This window comes from Phocoena phocoena, chromosome 11 (assembly GCF_963924675.1).
Source record: "Phocoena phocoena chromosome 11, mPhoPho1.1, whole genome shotgun sequence".
Taxonomy (NCBI): domain Eukaryota; kingdom Metazoa; phylum Chordata; class Mammalia; order Artiodactyla; family Phocoenidae; genus Phocoena; species Phocoena phocoena.
Genome location: NC_089229.1, coordinates 77992286 through 78006801, shown reverse-complemented (window position 1 = coordinate 78006801; position 14516 = coordinate 77992286). Strand labels below are relative to the sequence as shown.

The window sequence follows — 14516 nt, the reverse complement described above, 5'->3', positions numbered from 1 at the left end:
TCCATACTCCCTTCTTGAATATGCACAGGGCATTTAGCATATTAAAGATTCTTGCAATAAAGGAACTATCTTTGCTTAATTCAGCATCTCCTACGTTTATTTGTCCATGTAGCCATTCCCTCTTCCCAGCCCTCTACAGACAACCTATGAACATCTCCCAGAACTAATACTTCCAGAGAGACACTCTGGGAAATACTCTTTTTGATTGATAAGGGATAGAATTAATTCAGATGAATATTGCATCCTCCCAAAACTTGAAAACCCTAACTATTCTGCCCTAGGAAGAGGAGATAACACCACAACCAAATGAGTGTTGAAAAGGAAAGGATTTCTTGAAACTACAAGGTCTTCTGATCAAAGGTACACGTTCTACTTACCTAAGGAGATTCCCAAGATTGAAAAGAGCCCGGTTGTGCTGTGGATTTAGCTGGAGAGCCCTCTGATAGTACATCTTTGCCTCTGCTGTGTCTGTGGTCAGCGTTCCAAGGTTGTTCAGGGCACTTGCATGGCGCGGATACAACCTGAACGATTAGAAATATTAAGCCACGATTGTTCAAAAACTTCAAAGTTGGTCACAATTTGCTTGTTTTTCATCCTCCCCTCCTCGCCCCAGGTATGCCACAACAAAAATGAAACACTGAATTCTTCCTTTATTTTAATGGTATGTCTATGTCACATCTTAACAGTCAACCGTTTGTGTACTTGCAGGCAAATAAACATGGCAGGAAAGCAAGAAATTGACACATGGTGGCATAATTAAATTACCTCCAAAGAGTGCAAAAATAAATAGTATGCAAATCTACCGGGGTTGAATAAATTTAGCTTGGAGCCTACACTTACTTTCAACTTCCTTTGACTGAAAATCCTCATTGCCACCGGTGCTGACTTTCTGGCCTAGCGGGACTGCTGACTAGCTGCCTGTATAATGCCCACTATTTACACAAGATGTTGGGAGTTCCCTGGATGAGGGATCTTCATGAATATATTTGAATTGGAGCACCAGTAAAACCGCCATTATTGAGAAGGTGATACAAACGTCTCCCCATAAAAATAAACTTTCTCCCTCAAACGGCTCTCCGCCTTGACTCCTGTTCCATTTCGTCTCATTTCCCCGCTACTGTTATTTGACAACACCTGCTCTGATAGTGGCTAGGAATGAAACTCCTGACAAACATATAAAAATTTCAAAAGGCACAATGACGTGAAAACAGCGATCCTAATGTTCAAAAGCAAATGTAAAGGAGGACTGCGTACCCATCAGCAAGGCAAATTTATGGTGGTTAAGAAAGGAAGAGAATCAGTTTACTTCCTTAACTAGAAACTACGAGGAAGGCAAACCAGCCTGCTGCTGCACACACGGCTGAGTTGATTCTGCTGTGCTCAGAGCCGACGTGCTTAGTCGTCGAACAGGCTCACTCCATCTCTGTCACCCAGAGGATTTTGAATAAGCCTGTGGAGCTGGCTTTTAATGTAGGAAAGGCAAGGTAATGCCCAAGTAATAAAAACAGGATCTGTACTTGTCGAGTCTCTTGACAATCAAATGCCATGCTTGCCCCCTCCCAGCCTGTTCCGTACCTTCTAAGAAGATCAATTTAATTTGGGGACAGAAGGGGTTCCTATTAAAAGGTCAAGGAAGACAAGCTGCATAGCTTTTTTTTTTTTTAATCTTTGCCTAACCCAGAGTTTCCTAACTATATTGGACCATGTAATCCTCCCTTCCTTACCGCCTTATAGCTCAGCTATTAGCATCCCTCAGTATTTTCAGGAAGACAATCTGTGTAATGCCCCTCCTGAATGATAAGGGACAGAATCAATTCAGATGAATGTTATGTCCTCCCAAGGCTTGAAAGCCCTAATTATTCACAATAATTCTGTAGGCTGTTGGGAGAGATACATTATGAGAGGAAGTTGGGAAAAAAACACACACACACAACGTGTTTGCTTCTTTCTGGTCACCTTTAATTAGCAAAAACAACCTGAGGGTACCTGGCACCAGTCCCTTAACACCCACCCTCACAGTTCCTGGGGTACACAAGTCCTTGGTGCTCTCTCATAGATGCCTCTACAGGACATCAGAGCTAAGAGAAGATGCTCTCGTACCTGCCCACTCATTCCATGCCCAGAACAGCCTCCTGGGAAGCTGTGTCTAAGAATTACTTTGGGAATGGTTACAGAGAGCATATCACAGCCAGGACTTTAATTCTTCCAATTAAAAAAAAATTTTGGATGTTGAGCAAAGCTCTCTGACTTCCAAAAGATTTAAGAGGGGGGTCCTGTGAACATGGTGAGAACAGTTCTTATTTTTTCTCTGATGACGAACAGCAAGAGAAAGCATCCTGGTGACCTCTGCCTTCCCAGAAAAGGCAATTTCTTAAAACTTGGTCTTTTCCTTACTTCTTTATAGGCTTTGGAGCCCTCAAAATAAATGTCTGAGGCGAAAGCGCTAAATATGGGAAAGGACAGCCTAAATTCAGTAAGAGCATCTACGATGGACTCCCTGTCACGCAGTTGCCCTCTCCCGCTGCTTATCAACCCACCTTTTTGGACTTTATCACCATCCCACTGCCATTTAAAGGAACGGCATGGGGGTCTTCCCTGGTGGCACAGTGGTTAAGAATTCGCCTGCCAATGGAGGGGGCACGGGTTCAACCCCTGGTCCGGGAAGATCCCACATGCTGCGGAGCAACTAAGCCCATGCGCCACAACTACTGAAGCCCGCGCTCCACAACTACTGAAGCCTGTGTGCCTAGAGCCCGTGCTCCACAACAAGAGAAGCCACCGCAACGAGAAGCCCGCGCACCGCAACGAAGAGTAGCCCCCGCTCACCGCAACTAGAGAAAGCCCACGCCCAGCAACGAAGACCCAACGCTGCCCAAAATAAATAAATAAATAAATTTAAAGGAATGCATGTATTGACATAATACTTTCCAAGTTCACTGACTACAAAAATTTTTCTCTCCCTTTTTTTTTCAAACCAGAAACAGAACATAAGTTCACAATGAACTCTCAAAAACAGAAACAAGCAGTGAGAAGGGAAGTAAAGAGAAACAAATATAAATACTATGAGAGAAAAAAAGGTCTTTAGCATGCCTTGTGCTCCAAGCTTAGGACAGGGCTTTGTGGTCAGGCACAGGCAGCGAAGAGGCTTTGTGTTAACAGAGTCCCAACCTGTCCAGGAAGGGGATTGCTGACATCTATACTGATTTACTGAATCTACTGCCACTCACAGCCCTCCACCTGGAAAACGTGTCATATTGTTCACTCCTGGTAATAGTAAAGATCTGCTAGCGACAGCCCCTCCCTCTGCGCATCTGATTAAGTTCACCTAATCATGAGCAAGCATTACATTATTTATGAAACAAAGCTGAATTTCATAAAAAGGGTTCTTTAAGCAGGTCAAGAAAAAATTATCACTTTTAATTTTGATTTTTATATAGAAGTAGACATTTTCTTAAAACATATACTCTTCTCTTGTTTACTGAAGACCTATGCAAGGATGAAACTTATTTTTGTGTGTTTACTTTTAAAATAAACTTGTTTAAATGAGCTTGGGTCTAATTCAACCCTGAGGTCTCCAAGAGGGGAATTCTCTATTAGAAAGATGAATAATTTAAGAGATGTCTATGTTGCTACATCAATTGTCAGGATAAATTAAGTGTGTCTTGACTTTGACACCTGCAGGTATGTTTTACAAAAGTTCTGGTAGTGATTATTCCCTTCCCCATGTAAAGAACCTTGACAAAAGCTTCACTGAAAAGGAGAAGAGTGGTAATTTTCAGGCCTGTTTTTTTTGTTTGTTTGTTTGTTTTTGAGGTACGCGGGCTTCTCACTGTTGTGGCCTCTCCCGTTGCGGAGCACAGGCTCCGGCCGTGCAGGCTCAGTGGCCGTGGCTCACGGGCCCAGCTGCTCCGCGGCATGTGGGATCTTCCCAGACCGGGGCATGAACCCATGTCCCCTGCATCGGCAGGCGGACTCTCAACCACTGCGCCACCAGCGAAGCCCCAGGCCTGTTTTTTTAAGACCAGTGTGAACAGCCACTGGATTTTCTTTCTCAGTCTTACTCAACATTTATATTGTATATGGGGGCTCTCTCGCTATTTCCTTATTATTATGTTTTAAAATTTCACTGAGTTAAATTTTTAAAATTTATTATAGGGAAAATATATAATATTGTCAAATAGTTCTGGGGTATAAGAAAGTTTATTCTTTCTGTTTAAAAAAGAAATCTAGGTATAGAGATATAATTCTATGAGCTGAAGAGAATATTTTTCAAGTATTGTATGATTTATATTCTCAATTTATATTCTCTATGATTTATATTCCCATTTGAGCATTGAAGGGCTTCTTACTTTTTATCTGGTGGCCTTCCCTTAAGCAGAATTCATAAAGTAGGTAGTTAAGGACGTTATTATTCTCCTCCATTCCCAGACAACTTATCTCTGAAGAATGAATACCAGCAACATGTTAACAGGAAATCATCACTGTGAGGGAACAGTTGCCTAAGTGAAAACCAGAAGGCAGGAGCAAAAGAAAATGGGTCTAAAAAAACCTAGCATGTATTAGTGATACTTTACATTTTAGAATGCTTTCCCATATACTATCTCATTTAACCTTCTAATTCTTCAAGTAGAATTATTGTACTATTTTAAAGTTGAGGACGGGAGGATGGGAGAAATTAAAGAAAAAATAAATTACTTTTTTTAAAAAAAGAAATATTTTCAGGAGTTGTGTTCTTAAGTGTTAAAAGTCAGATGGTTCCTGTAAATCTATTTATTTTCCCAAACAATCATGAGTCATTCAACCTTCAGCAAATAAATATACTGCTATCAATTAGAGCTTCTATTCAGAATAATTTCCCTTTCTATCCTTGGGCCAGTGCATTCAGCTGTGATCCTATACGAACTACTTCTCAGTGACAGAAGTGAAATAAAGTCAGTACTCAGGAAACGTGGCTGAGATTCTTCTTCGCTGGGAAAACTTGTCTCCTGCCATACAAAATACTCATGGTATCTCTAAAAAGCACAGTATCATGGGAAGCTATTTGGAACTAACAACATCCAGTAAGTGTTTAAGGCACAGATACATGCTCTCCGATCTACTGTTCTTAAGCTTCAATCTCAACTAAAGATCCATAGAGATAAGATGTATATGACTAAAGTTTAGTTTTATATTTTATTCAGTCATTTACTTTAAATTTTGTACAATCTGTTCAAAAGTTAAGAATTCTATTACTTTTTCATTATTAGAGTACCTTCTAAGGCATTTCATTGTTCAAGCAAGACTGTATGTATCATGTGCTCCACTTTGCAATTTCCTTTCAGAATATACACACCCTGATTTATTTATCTGATTTTCGTTCCACACATTAATTTATTTGAGGTTAAGTATGCTAAGGTCAGATGTTTATTTTCTATTTTTTCTATTTCCTGTTGAGAAAAAAAAGAATCCAAAAGAAAAACATGACTGGGAAAAAATTTCAACCATGAGATCCAAATTTCACAGAACTAAAAAATACCCAAAGTAAACTTCATTTCAGGAGTCAGCGGCAGCCGCAGCATATTTCATTCATTCTAGTCCCTGCCATTTCTCAAGCGCCTGATTATAAAATTTGAATCATCATGTCATTAAAGTGCACCAGAATGACATTGATCATTTACCAGTCTGCTCCTTTAATTGTCTGAAATCGCCATTAACACCCAGCAGTAAGTCTTGCCACTTTCTTTTGGTACCGTACTCCTTCCCATCCATTAGATAGTCTTGGAAAAAAACCTCAAATGCAATTTAGGGAAGTACGACACACTCCAGTGAGGGGCCAACTAAATTATCTGATCTCTCACAATGGATGACCTCTAGTAGAGATCCAGGAGGACTCCGCCCAATTGACTTTTCAAAACAATTTAGAGTAAAACCATGCCCTCAGGAAATGACTCATTTTAAGTGGCTGAATTTTCCTGATTCCTGAGAATTTTCCTCTGGAGGTTGGGAAATGTATTGAATTAAATACTTCCTTACACTTTTTTTTTTTTTTTTGCGGTACGCGGGCCTCTCACTGTTGTGGCCTCTCCCGTCGCGGAGCACAGGCTCCGGATGCACAGGCTCAGCGGCCATGGCTCACGGGGCCTAGCCGCTCCAGGGCATGTGGGATCTTCCCAGACCAGGGCACGAACCCATGTCCCCTGCATCGGCAGGAGGACTCTCAACCACTGCGCCACCAGGGAAGCCCCTTCCTTGCTCTTTTAAATAGAAAATAGTGAACATATTTTACCTTTTCTCAAGGGCTTGGGGTGACCATGGTGAACTTTGGTTTTTGCGGCAGATGAATGGGAAATTACTTTGGTGGAGTGGAAATATAACTGTGATTGGAGTCAGAAGCCATGGGTGACTTTCTTGCTGTGTGACTTTGAACTTATGTCTGTGTTTTAGTTGCTCTCTCTATAACAATAAGGTCCATAACATATTAATCCTCTGTGTGAACAGATAGGATGGTGGATATAAGATGTCCACCTCATACCTGATACACTCCATACATTTGATGTTCTGGGGTTGGCTACAGGACCTCTGGGTGGGTGTACTTGGCTCTCTCCAGAGCCCTAATGAACCCATGCCAGCAGGAAGCTGCCAGCTCTCTTTTCACGTGGATTTCTCATCCTCCAAAAAATCATTCTCCTCACTGCTAAGGCCTCTGACTTGCTTCCATCAGTCAAAATAACCTCCATTATTTCTTCATCACTAACCCAATGCACACTCAGGTTGTCTTGTATCCATCCGTTTGTCCCACACCGCAGGTGCTCAGCTGTGAAGGACATTTGGCCTTCTTCATTTTAAGAATGTAGAATGTTCCTTGTCAAGCACTCACTCCAACAAAGTCTGTCAATCTTTCATCATCTGAAGCAAATGATCCCCACAGGCACCAGAGCAATTTCCTTCAAGCCTTTCTGATATGCTCAACACCAAACGGAATTCCCGACACGCACAATTTTAAGAGCTACATCCAAGGTTGTAAGGAGATTCAAAGTCTTATGTGACAGATCAATGTGCTCACAGAACCTTTATCACAGCATGGATAGCACTCTGGCTGTTAGATTGACTTAGGAAAAAAAGACAGTGGTGGGTAGGAAGAGTGTGTCCATGTCTGCAGTTAATAAGTGTCAACCAAGGACATCATGAGGGGTTGGGAGGGAAAGGCGTGTGTATCCTGAAGATCCGCCTCAGGAATTGGGGGTCACCACTGGCATGTGATGGGAATGGGCAGTAGCTAGGGGTGTTAAACGTGTGTAACCATATTAGAGAGTGGAAACTGCAGTGGAGAAAAATGAAGCGAAGCAGAGGAACAGGGTATGCTGGGGTTGGTAGGGGGACCAGGGTAGGCCTCGCAGACAAGATGACATCACCTGAAGAGTCCTGAAGGGAGGGAGGGAAGCAGCCATTTAGAGAAGGAGGGGAAGTGTTCTGGGAAGAAGGAAGGACAAATACAGAGCCTCTGTAATATGTGTGAATGAGAAATGTTCCCTGCCAGTATCAGTAAACAAAGGATGTTGCAGCCATCTAGCCATCACATTACAGCCACCCGGATGGTGAGCCCTGAGGGAACTCAGGATAGAAACAGGATGTCCACCATCTAGCAGTTGGCAGCTGCAGCCACCCTCAGTGGTGCACCCCAAGGAGACTCAGGAAGAGAAAGCACAGGATACTGGCCCCAGATAGCTCAGGTGCATATCAAAGGAGTGATTTCAGTGACCCCAGACTCTTGCATCTTCCCACACACAGAAAAGCACTAAATTCCTTAACTTGAGATAACTAGTTTTCTTTAATTAACAGTAATCTTTTGATGTTCTGACTACCTGGTCTGTGTTGCAAAAACCCTTATACATCCTGGATCCGCCCACTTGCTTCTTCGGAGCAGTCTCTCAGCGTTATCTGAGATGCTGTGTCTCGGGCTTAAGTTCTCAGTTTTGTCCCCGGAATAAAACGTAACTCTCAACTTTTAGGTCATGCATTTTTTTTTCCAATTGCCATAAGAATGTGATGACTGGTGTGTGCCTGGAGCCCCGTCTGGCTGGAGCTGAGACAGCAAGAGGTGTAGTAGGAGGTAAGGTCTGAGAGGCAGGGGGACCAGATGGTGCAGGACGTGGAGACCACTGCACGGGGCCCTGATTCTCAGAGCGAGCAGAACGTTCTGAGCACAGGATTACTATGAACTTCCCTGTGGCTGCTGGGTTGAGAACAGACTGAAGGAGGGGAGGAAGGAGAAGTGAAAATGGGGGAAACCAGAGAACACTGCAGTAATCCAGGTGAGAGATGATGGGCAGTGGAGGCGGAGAAAAGTGGTCAGATTGGGGGTGTATTAATAACATTCACCGAGTTTATCATGGCCAGGTATTTAGACACTGCTTTACACCTTGTATGTGAATTATTCTAGCCCTATGAGGTAGGTAACACCACTCTTCTCATTTTAACAAAAAATCTAAATGATATTCTGTTGAACTGTCATATTTACTTATATAAGAAATCATCAATTTAGCCAGTGTAGTGGGTGTTGTCTTATACCACCCAGATACCCCTCAAGTCTGAGGCACTTGACAGCTCACAGCTGAGTTCTTCTCTGGGCATTGCTTTACCCGAGGCTGCTCTTCTCTGCCTGGGGCCAGTGATTGGTTGATAGCGGGTATAAAGGTTCCATCTCTTTCATGACAACTCTGAGGGGCCACCCCATCTCCAGAGCTCCCTAAGGGCTCCTCTGAGCCCCTGAAAATGCACTGTATCTCTCCTTCCCCCCCTGCCCATCTTGCTTCCCTGGCGTTCCAGAGAGCACTCCTTAATGAACTTCCTGCTTGCTAATCTCTGCCTTGGATTTTGTTTCCTGGGGAACCGCAGTGAGGTTTTGAAGTGAAATGGTGGTTTAAGGCAGAAAGAAGAGAAAGCAGATGTTTTTGAATATAAATTATAGAACTTTCATTTTGAAATATAGTCTGTAAGTATGGCCACAATATGACTAAAATTCTAGTTTTCTAAATGAATTCCTAAATCAATTTCTTGGATTTAGTGAATAAAGCTGCTAGACTTAATTAACACAAAATATACATAGTGAGAATATAATTTCATCAACAAAAAGGAACAAACATGATTTCAATTGTGCTACCGGAAAGCATATTTAGACATTTATAAATAAAAGTACCACACCAATGGAAGAACCCCTCTCCACTTGTTAAACTTGGTTAACAAATGGTATTGGAATTTTCAATCTTTCCAGAAATATATGGCAGCTGGTATCTAAGGCCACCTGTAGTCATAAGAGTTATTTTAAATGTTCATTCAAAATAGCCTGGGTAAAGAAGGACTTCTTAAATAATCATTAAATCCTGATTTAAAAAGAAGTTCAAACTCTACCAGTTTTATAGACAACATTTTTCAAAGGAATTATAATAAGCTTATTGATATACTCAGGACAACAATGAGCAGTGGGTTCATTAGACATAGATGTCTTTACACTCTAACGATATGGCTTTCTTCAATAATCATTGTCTTATTACTTCCTTCTCCCACATACACTTATTAGAGTCTAATGGAGTCTCTTTGTAGACTTCCAGTTATCCACACAGGAGGGAATACAAAGAATGAGAGCAGTGGGTACCATTATCATAAAAATTCTCTATCTTATGCATTAAAAAATTCCAATCAGAAAGATTTTAGCTTCTCCTTTCCCACGAGTTAGCCAATTAAATATCAATTGTAGACTTATTTTGTACAGGAGTTTTAAAAGTACATTTCTTTCCTTTTAGTTATACCAATAAGAAGAGCCTGGTCAGGGACTTCAACGCCCCCCCCACCCACCCATGAACACAGTTTTCTTTCCCTTCAGATTTTCTATTTAAAACATCAACAGCAGATACATTAGGAGTGGACAAGGCCCCTCTAAGGATACCAAGGCTGCCCAAACACACCTGAGTTCCCTCAGGGCAGGGTAATGCATCTCCTACTCAATAGGACTTATGGGAGGGGGGACACCTTAGATGATTTCTGTGTATTTCATGTGAAACCATACCTGTGAAAAGAAAATAGCTATCTGGGTGACTGAGGATCACAGCCCTTTTATAAGGATGAAATCCTGCATGTGGCTGATATCCAACCACCAGGGGCGCATCAGCTAGTCTAGGTATGGCAGGGGCTTACTGTAGAGGCTGGAGGGAAGAGGACATCTAAGTGAACAAATGTTCAGTGAAACATGGGGCATTTTCCTGCTGACAGTGAAGAGACTTTGTTGATCCACCTGAACAAAGGTGAACTCTATTCTCATTCCCAGGTTCAGGGTTCTTGATGACCAGCCCGTATTAACCAACCATTAATTGAGCCTTGCAAGAAATCTAATTATAAGATGAAAAACAATTTCCATGAGACTCTATCACCTATAATGAAGACTCTTTTAAAAGTCTCTTAATTGTGTCATCAGATTTGCAGATGTTCTCTGTTCTCTGTAAAACATATTGGTGGATGCCTATAACATAATAAACCTTCTCTATAAGCCTGGGCCCTTCTGCTCCCTTAAGTTAAGCTACATGACTGCTAAGAGCCAGTTGTTCTTATTAACAGATTTATTCTAGTTGTTTATTGCAATTGCACAATATAATGAAATACCTTGCAAACTGATAAAATATAAAAGTAAAAAAGAGCTGTGATTTTTATGAAAACTAAAAAATACTCTGGAAATACTCAAAACAGGGAAGTCACTCAAAAAAATTGCTGTTGAATTCGATGTAAGATTAATTGTAAAAGGCTGGAGGAGAAAAACCAGAAAAATCTCAGATAGCCTGTACATTTTGATTCCACTTTAAAAATGATCACGACAGAAATGAACTGTGGTTGTATTTTTTGCAGATTCTAATCGGTAGACTCTTACTCAAAGAAAAAACTTGGTTTGACATTAGAAGACTTGGTGAATGGACATACACGTAAAATTTTAGGGCACAATAAAACATTCAAGAGTGTGCATGATTTGTTTTATGATTCTTCACTTTTAACTGACTTTTTAAGGTAATCAACAAGCTACCGGCCAAGTACACATTCAATGTCTTCTGCACTTTATTTGGGCAGGGCCACTATCTTTTCTTTTGGGCTTACTGAATGAGTCATTTCATGGGAGTTTCTGTATAGGAAGAGCTGAATGGCTGGGTGGATTTTCTGTTAGGGAACCGCTGACCGAAACCGCCCACCCTGGCCAGGCACATTAATAAGTGCTTGCATGAGTTGTCTCACAACAGGAGGTCCCGATAAGGAACACCGTGCTGCCACCAAAAACTAACCAGGAGAATTCAGGAGGGGCCGAAAGGAGGGAGGGAGGAGATGCCATAGTATGTCCTGCCCACCTCCCAGAAACCCTCATGCTAGAATCCACCTTGGCTGAGAGAGACGCACACCACCAGGAAGGACCCTGAGTCAGACCAAATATGGGCACAAACAAGATGATTGGCTAGAGACAACCTGGAAAGCTAACCCATTACCATAAAACCTAAGACTGCGAGCCACATGGCAGAGCAGTTCTCTTGGGTTCCCTTACCCTGCTGCTCTCTGCCCGGGCACCCCTTCCCAATAAAGTTTTTTGCTTTGTCAGCACGTGTGTCTCCTCGGACAATTCATTTCTGAGTGTTAGACAAGAGCCCAGTTCCGGACCTGGGAAGGGGCCCCTCTTCCAGTAACATTTCTGCTCCCATCATACGAGGTGAAAATAGTAGAAACCTTGTCTAGAGTAACTCAATGGTCAGAAAGCTGTGAAGGCATATGGTAGCTCCACCAGTGGTGTTCTGATTTTCCAGCATAAACAATCCCAAACTTTATAACACCCTATTAGGTATAAATATGAGAGAGCCACTCCTCACAGAAAGGAAAGCTTACATTTGTGTTTATGGAGGATTTAAGGAAAGTATTCTGACAACTTTCTTTGACGATTTGGGTCTTAACCTGACTCTGTATCCCCAGCTGCAGCATTTTTCAGGGGAGATGTCCCTTGTGCTACAGAAATATAATACCTGAGGTGCACCAAAATGGAGAAGTCGGTCAGTGGAATTTTTACATTTAAAAAATAGAATAAAGTTAAAAAGCAGAAGAATATTCGTGTCATATATAATTACCAATTTAATATAGTGTTATTTTTAGAACTGTAAGCCAGCCAAAAACATATTGGTATAGATACAACCCTAATGACCAATTTCACCATTGCCTTTGAATCTATACAGTCATTACAACAGGAATGAATAACTGTTGGGGCTGATTTCAGATAATACCACCTTTAATCCTGCATTTCCCTAATCATTCTCTTTATTGCTGTTGCAGACGTGGAGAACATCAAGATACACCAAAGGTGAAGTAGGGTGGAGCAGCTGGGAGGTGAGGAATCCCTGTGTTAGCAACCTCCACAGAGGAGTTATATTCAAGTAAGGGCAGTCTTCCAGTTACATAGGATAAATAATCATCAAAATGATGAATAGTCCCAGTATTTTCCTTTTCTAACACAAAGAGTGACAATTTACTTAAATTAAAAAAAAAAAAAAGAAAGAAAGAAACAGGGCTTCCCTGGTGGCGCAGTGGTTGAGAGTCCGCCTGCCGATGCAGGGGACGCGGGTTCGTGCCCCGGTCTGGGAAGATCCCACATGCCACGGAGCGGCTGGGCCCGTGAGCCATGGCCGCTGAGCCTGCGCGTCCGGAGCCTGTGCTCCGCAACGGGAGAGGCCACAACAGTGAGAGGCCCGCATACCACAACAAAACAAAACAAAACAAAACAAAACAAAAAACACCACATCCATTGAAAATTCACCATGGAGGTATCCATAACAAAAATGATGATACTTTAAATCAGAAATATTTTGAGCCTGGTCTGAGATGATGAAATATTTCACTAATTACTATGCAGTATATTCTTAGCTTTAATTGTCTTTACCCCATTTCTCAAGGACAAGTTTCTTCCACAAGGACAGTTGCTGAAGCAAACATTTACTTTTATTGACAGTGGAAGTCCCAACCAGCTACTGTAATTTTGTAAGGTCAGCTGCCAGAGAATTTTGCTTAATTTACACCTTTTCCCCAAGCTGTGCCTTAAGGTCTGCCTTATTTTTCCATTTGAACTTCACAGAAAATAGTCTGTTAGAATGAAACAAATTTTAAAAGATACTGATATACTTCCCTCCAACCAATATTTTTCAGGCAAACTTACTGCTCTTTTCTTCCCTTTAAGAATGCCACCTAAAATCATGAAACACTAATTAATTATTAAAGCCAAAACACACTTTATTTGCTTAAATGTCCCTTGAAGGAACATGCTTTTTTTTTTTTAATTTTTATTTTATATTGAGAATAGTTGATTAACAATGTTGGATTACTTTCAGGAGTACAGAAAAGTGATTCAGTTATACATATATCTATTCTTTTTCAAATTCTTTTCCCATTTAGGTTATTACAGAATATTGAGCAGAGTTCCCTGTGCTATACAATTGGTCCTTGTTGGTTACCCATTTTGAATATAGCAGTGTGTACATGTCAATCCCAAACTCCCAATCTATCCTTCCCCTCCACCCTTCCCTGCTGGTAACCATAGTTCATTGCCTAGGTCTGTGAGTCTGTTTCTGTCTTGTAAATATGTTCATTTGTATCACTTTTTTTTTTTGGCGGGGGGAACATGCCTTTTTAAAAATAACATTTCCTCATTTCAAAAATAATACATGCTCATCGTGGGACTCTGAAGCACAATAGAAAGTATAAAGAAAAAATAAACCATAATCTCACCAACCAGAGATAAGCACTGGAAATATCTGCATAAACTGGCTTGCAGTGAAAAATATGATTCTTTATTAAATCTTATTGTGTGTCTGTGTGTGTGGTACGAGGGCCTCTCACTGTTGTGGCCTCTCCCGTTGCGGAGCACAGGCTCCGGACGCGCAGGCTCAGCGGCCATGGCTCATAGGCGCAGCCGCTCCGCGGCATGTGGGATCCTCCCAGACCGGGGCACGAACCCGTGTCCCCTGCATCGGCAGGCGGACTCTCAACCACTGTGCCACCAGGGAAGACCCTTTATTAAATCTTTAAAAATGTCTTCTATTTCTTAATAAAAACTTCTTTCCTCAATAAAAAGCTTTGTTACAATTATTCCTCTTGAATTTATATTTCTTGTTATCTTTGGAAAAGTATTTAGCAGGGAACTTGATGTGTACAGTTAAAAATTTTTGCCATATTGAATACTAAATAACAGGTCCTAAAGTCTAAAAGATTTGATTGATGAACAACGTACTTAGGTAGAACACTGTTCAAAAGGATAACTTTAAAAATTAGGTCAGTTACTTTAAGAATGACAATTTCAAACTAAGCTTTGAGACAATCTTTAGAGGGAACTTCAGTGAAATGTATGATTTGTTTGGTACACATATTTTAGAGTGTGTCCCAAAGTGAAACAGTATCAGAAAATTCATCCAAATGTGGGACATACTGCAGAGGCATGGAAACCTCTTTGAAAAACTCCTGTGAGCTTCACATTA

General features: G+C 41.3%; 1 protein-coding gene across 1 annotated transcript in view; it reads right to left on the bottom strand.

Annotated features, from left to right (window-relative positions):
- Window positions 1–14516, bottom strand: part of TMTC1 (transmembrane O-mannosyltransferase targeting cadherins 1) — a 260082-nt gene that overhangs the window by 51690 nt on the left and 193876 nt on the right. The window contains exon 12 of the mRNA XM_065887047.1: window positions 378–521. Coding sequence (XP_065743119.1) covers window positions 378–521 — 144 coding nt within the window. The remainder of the gene's footprint in view (window positions 1–377; window positions 522–14516) is intronic.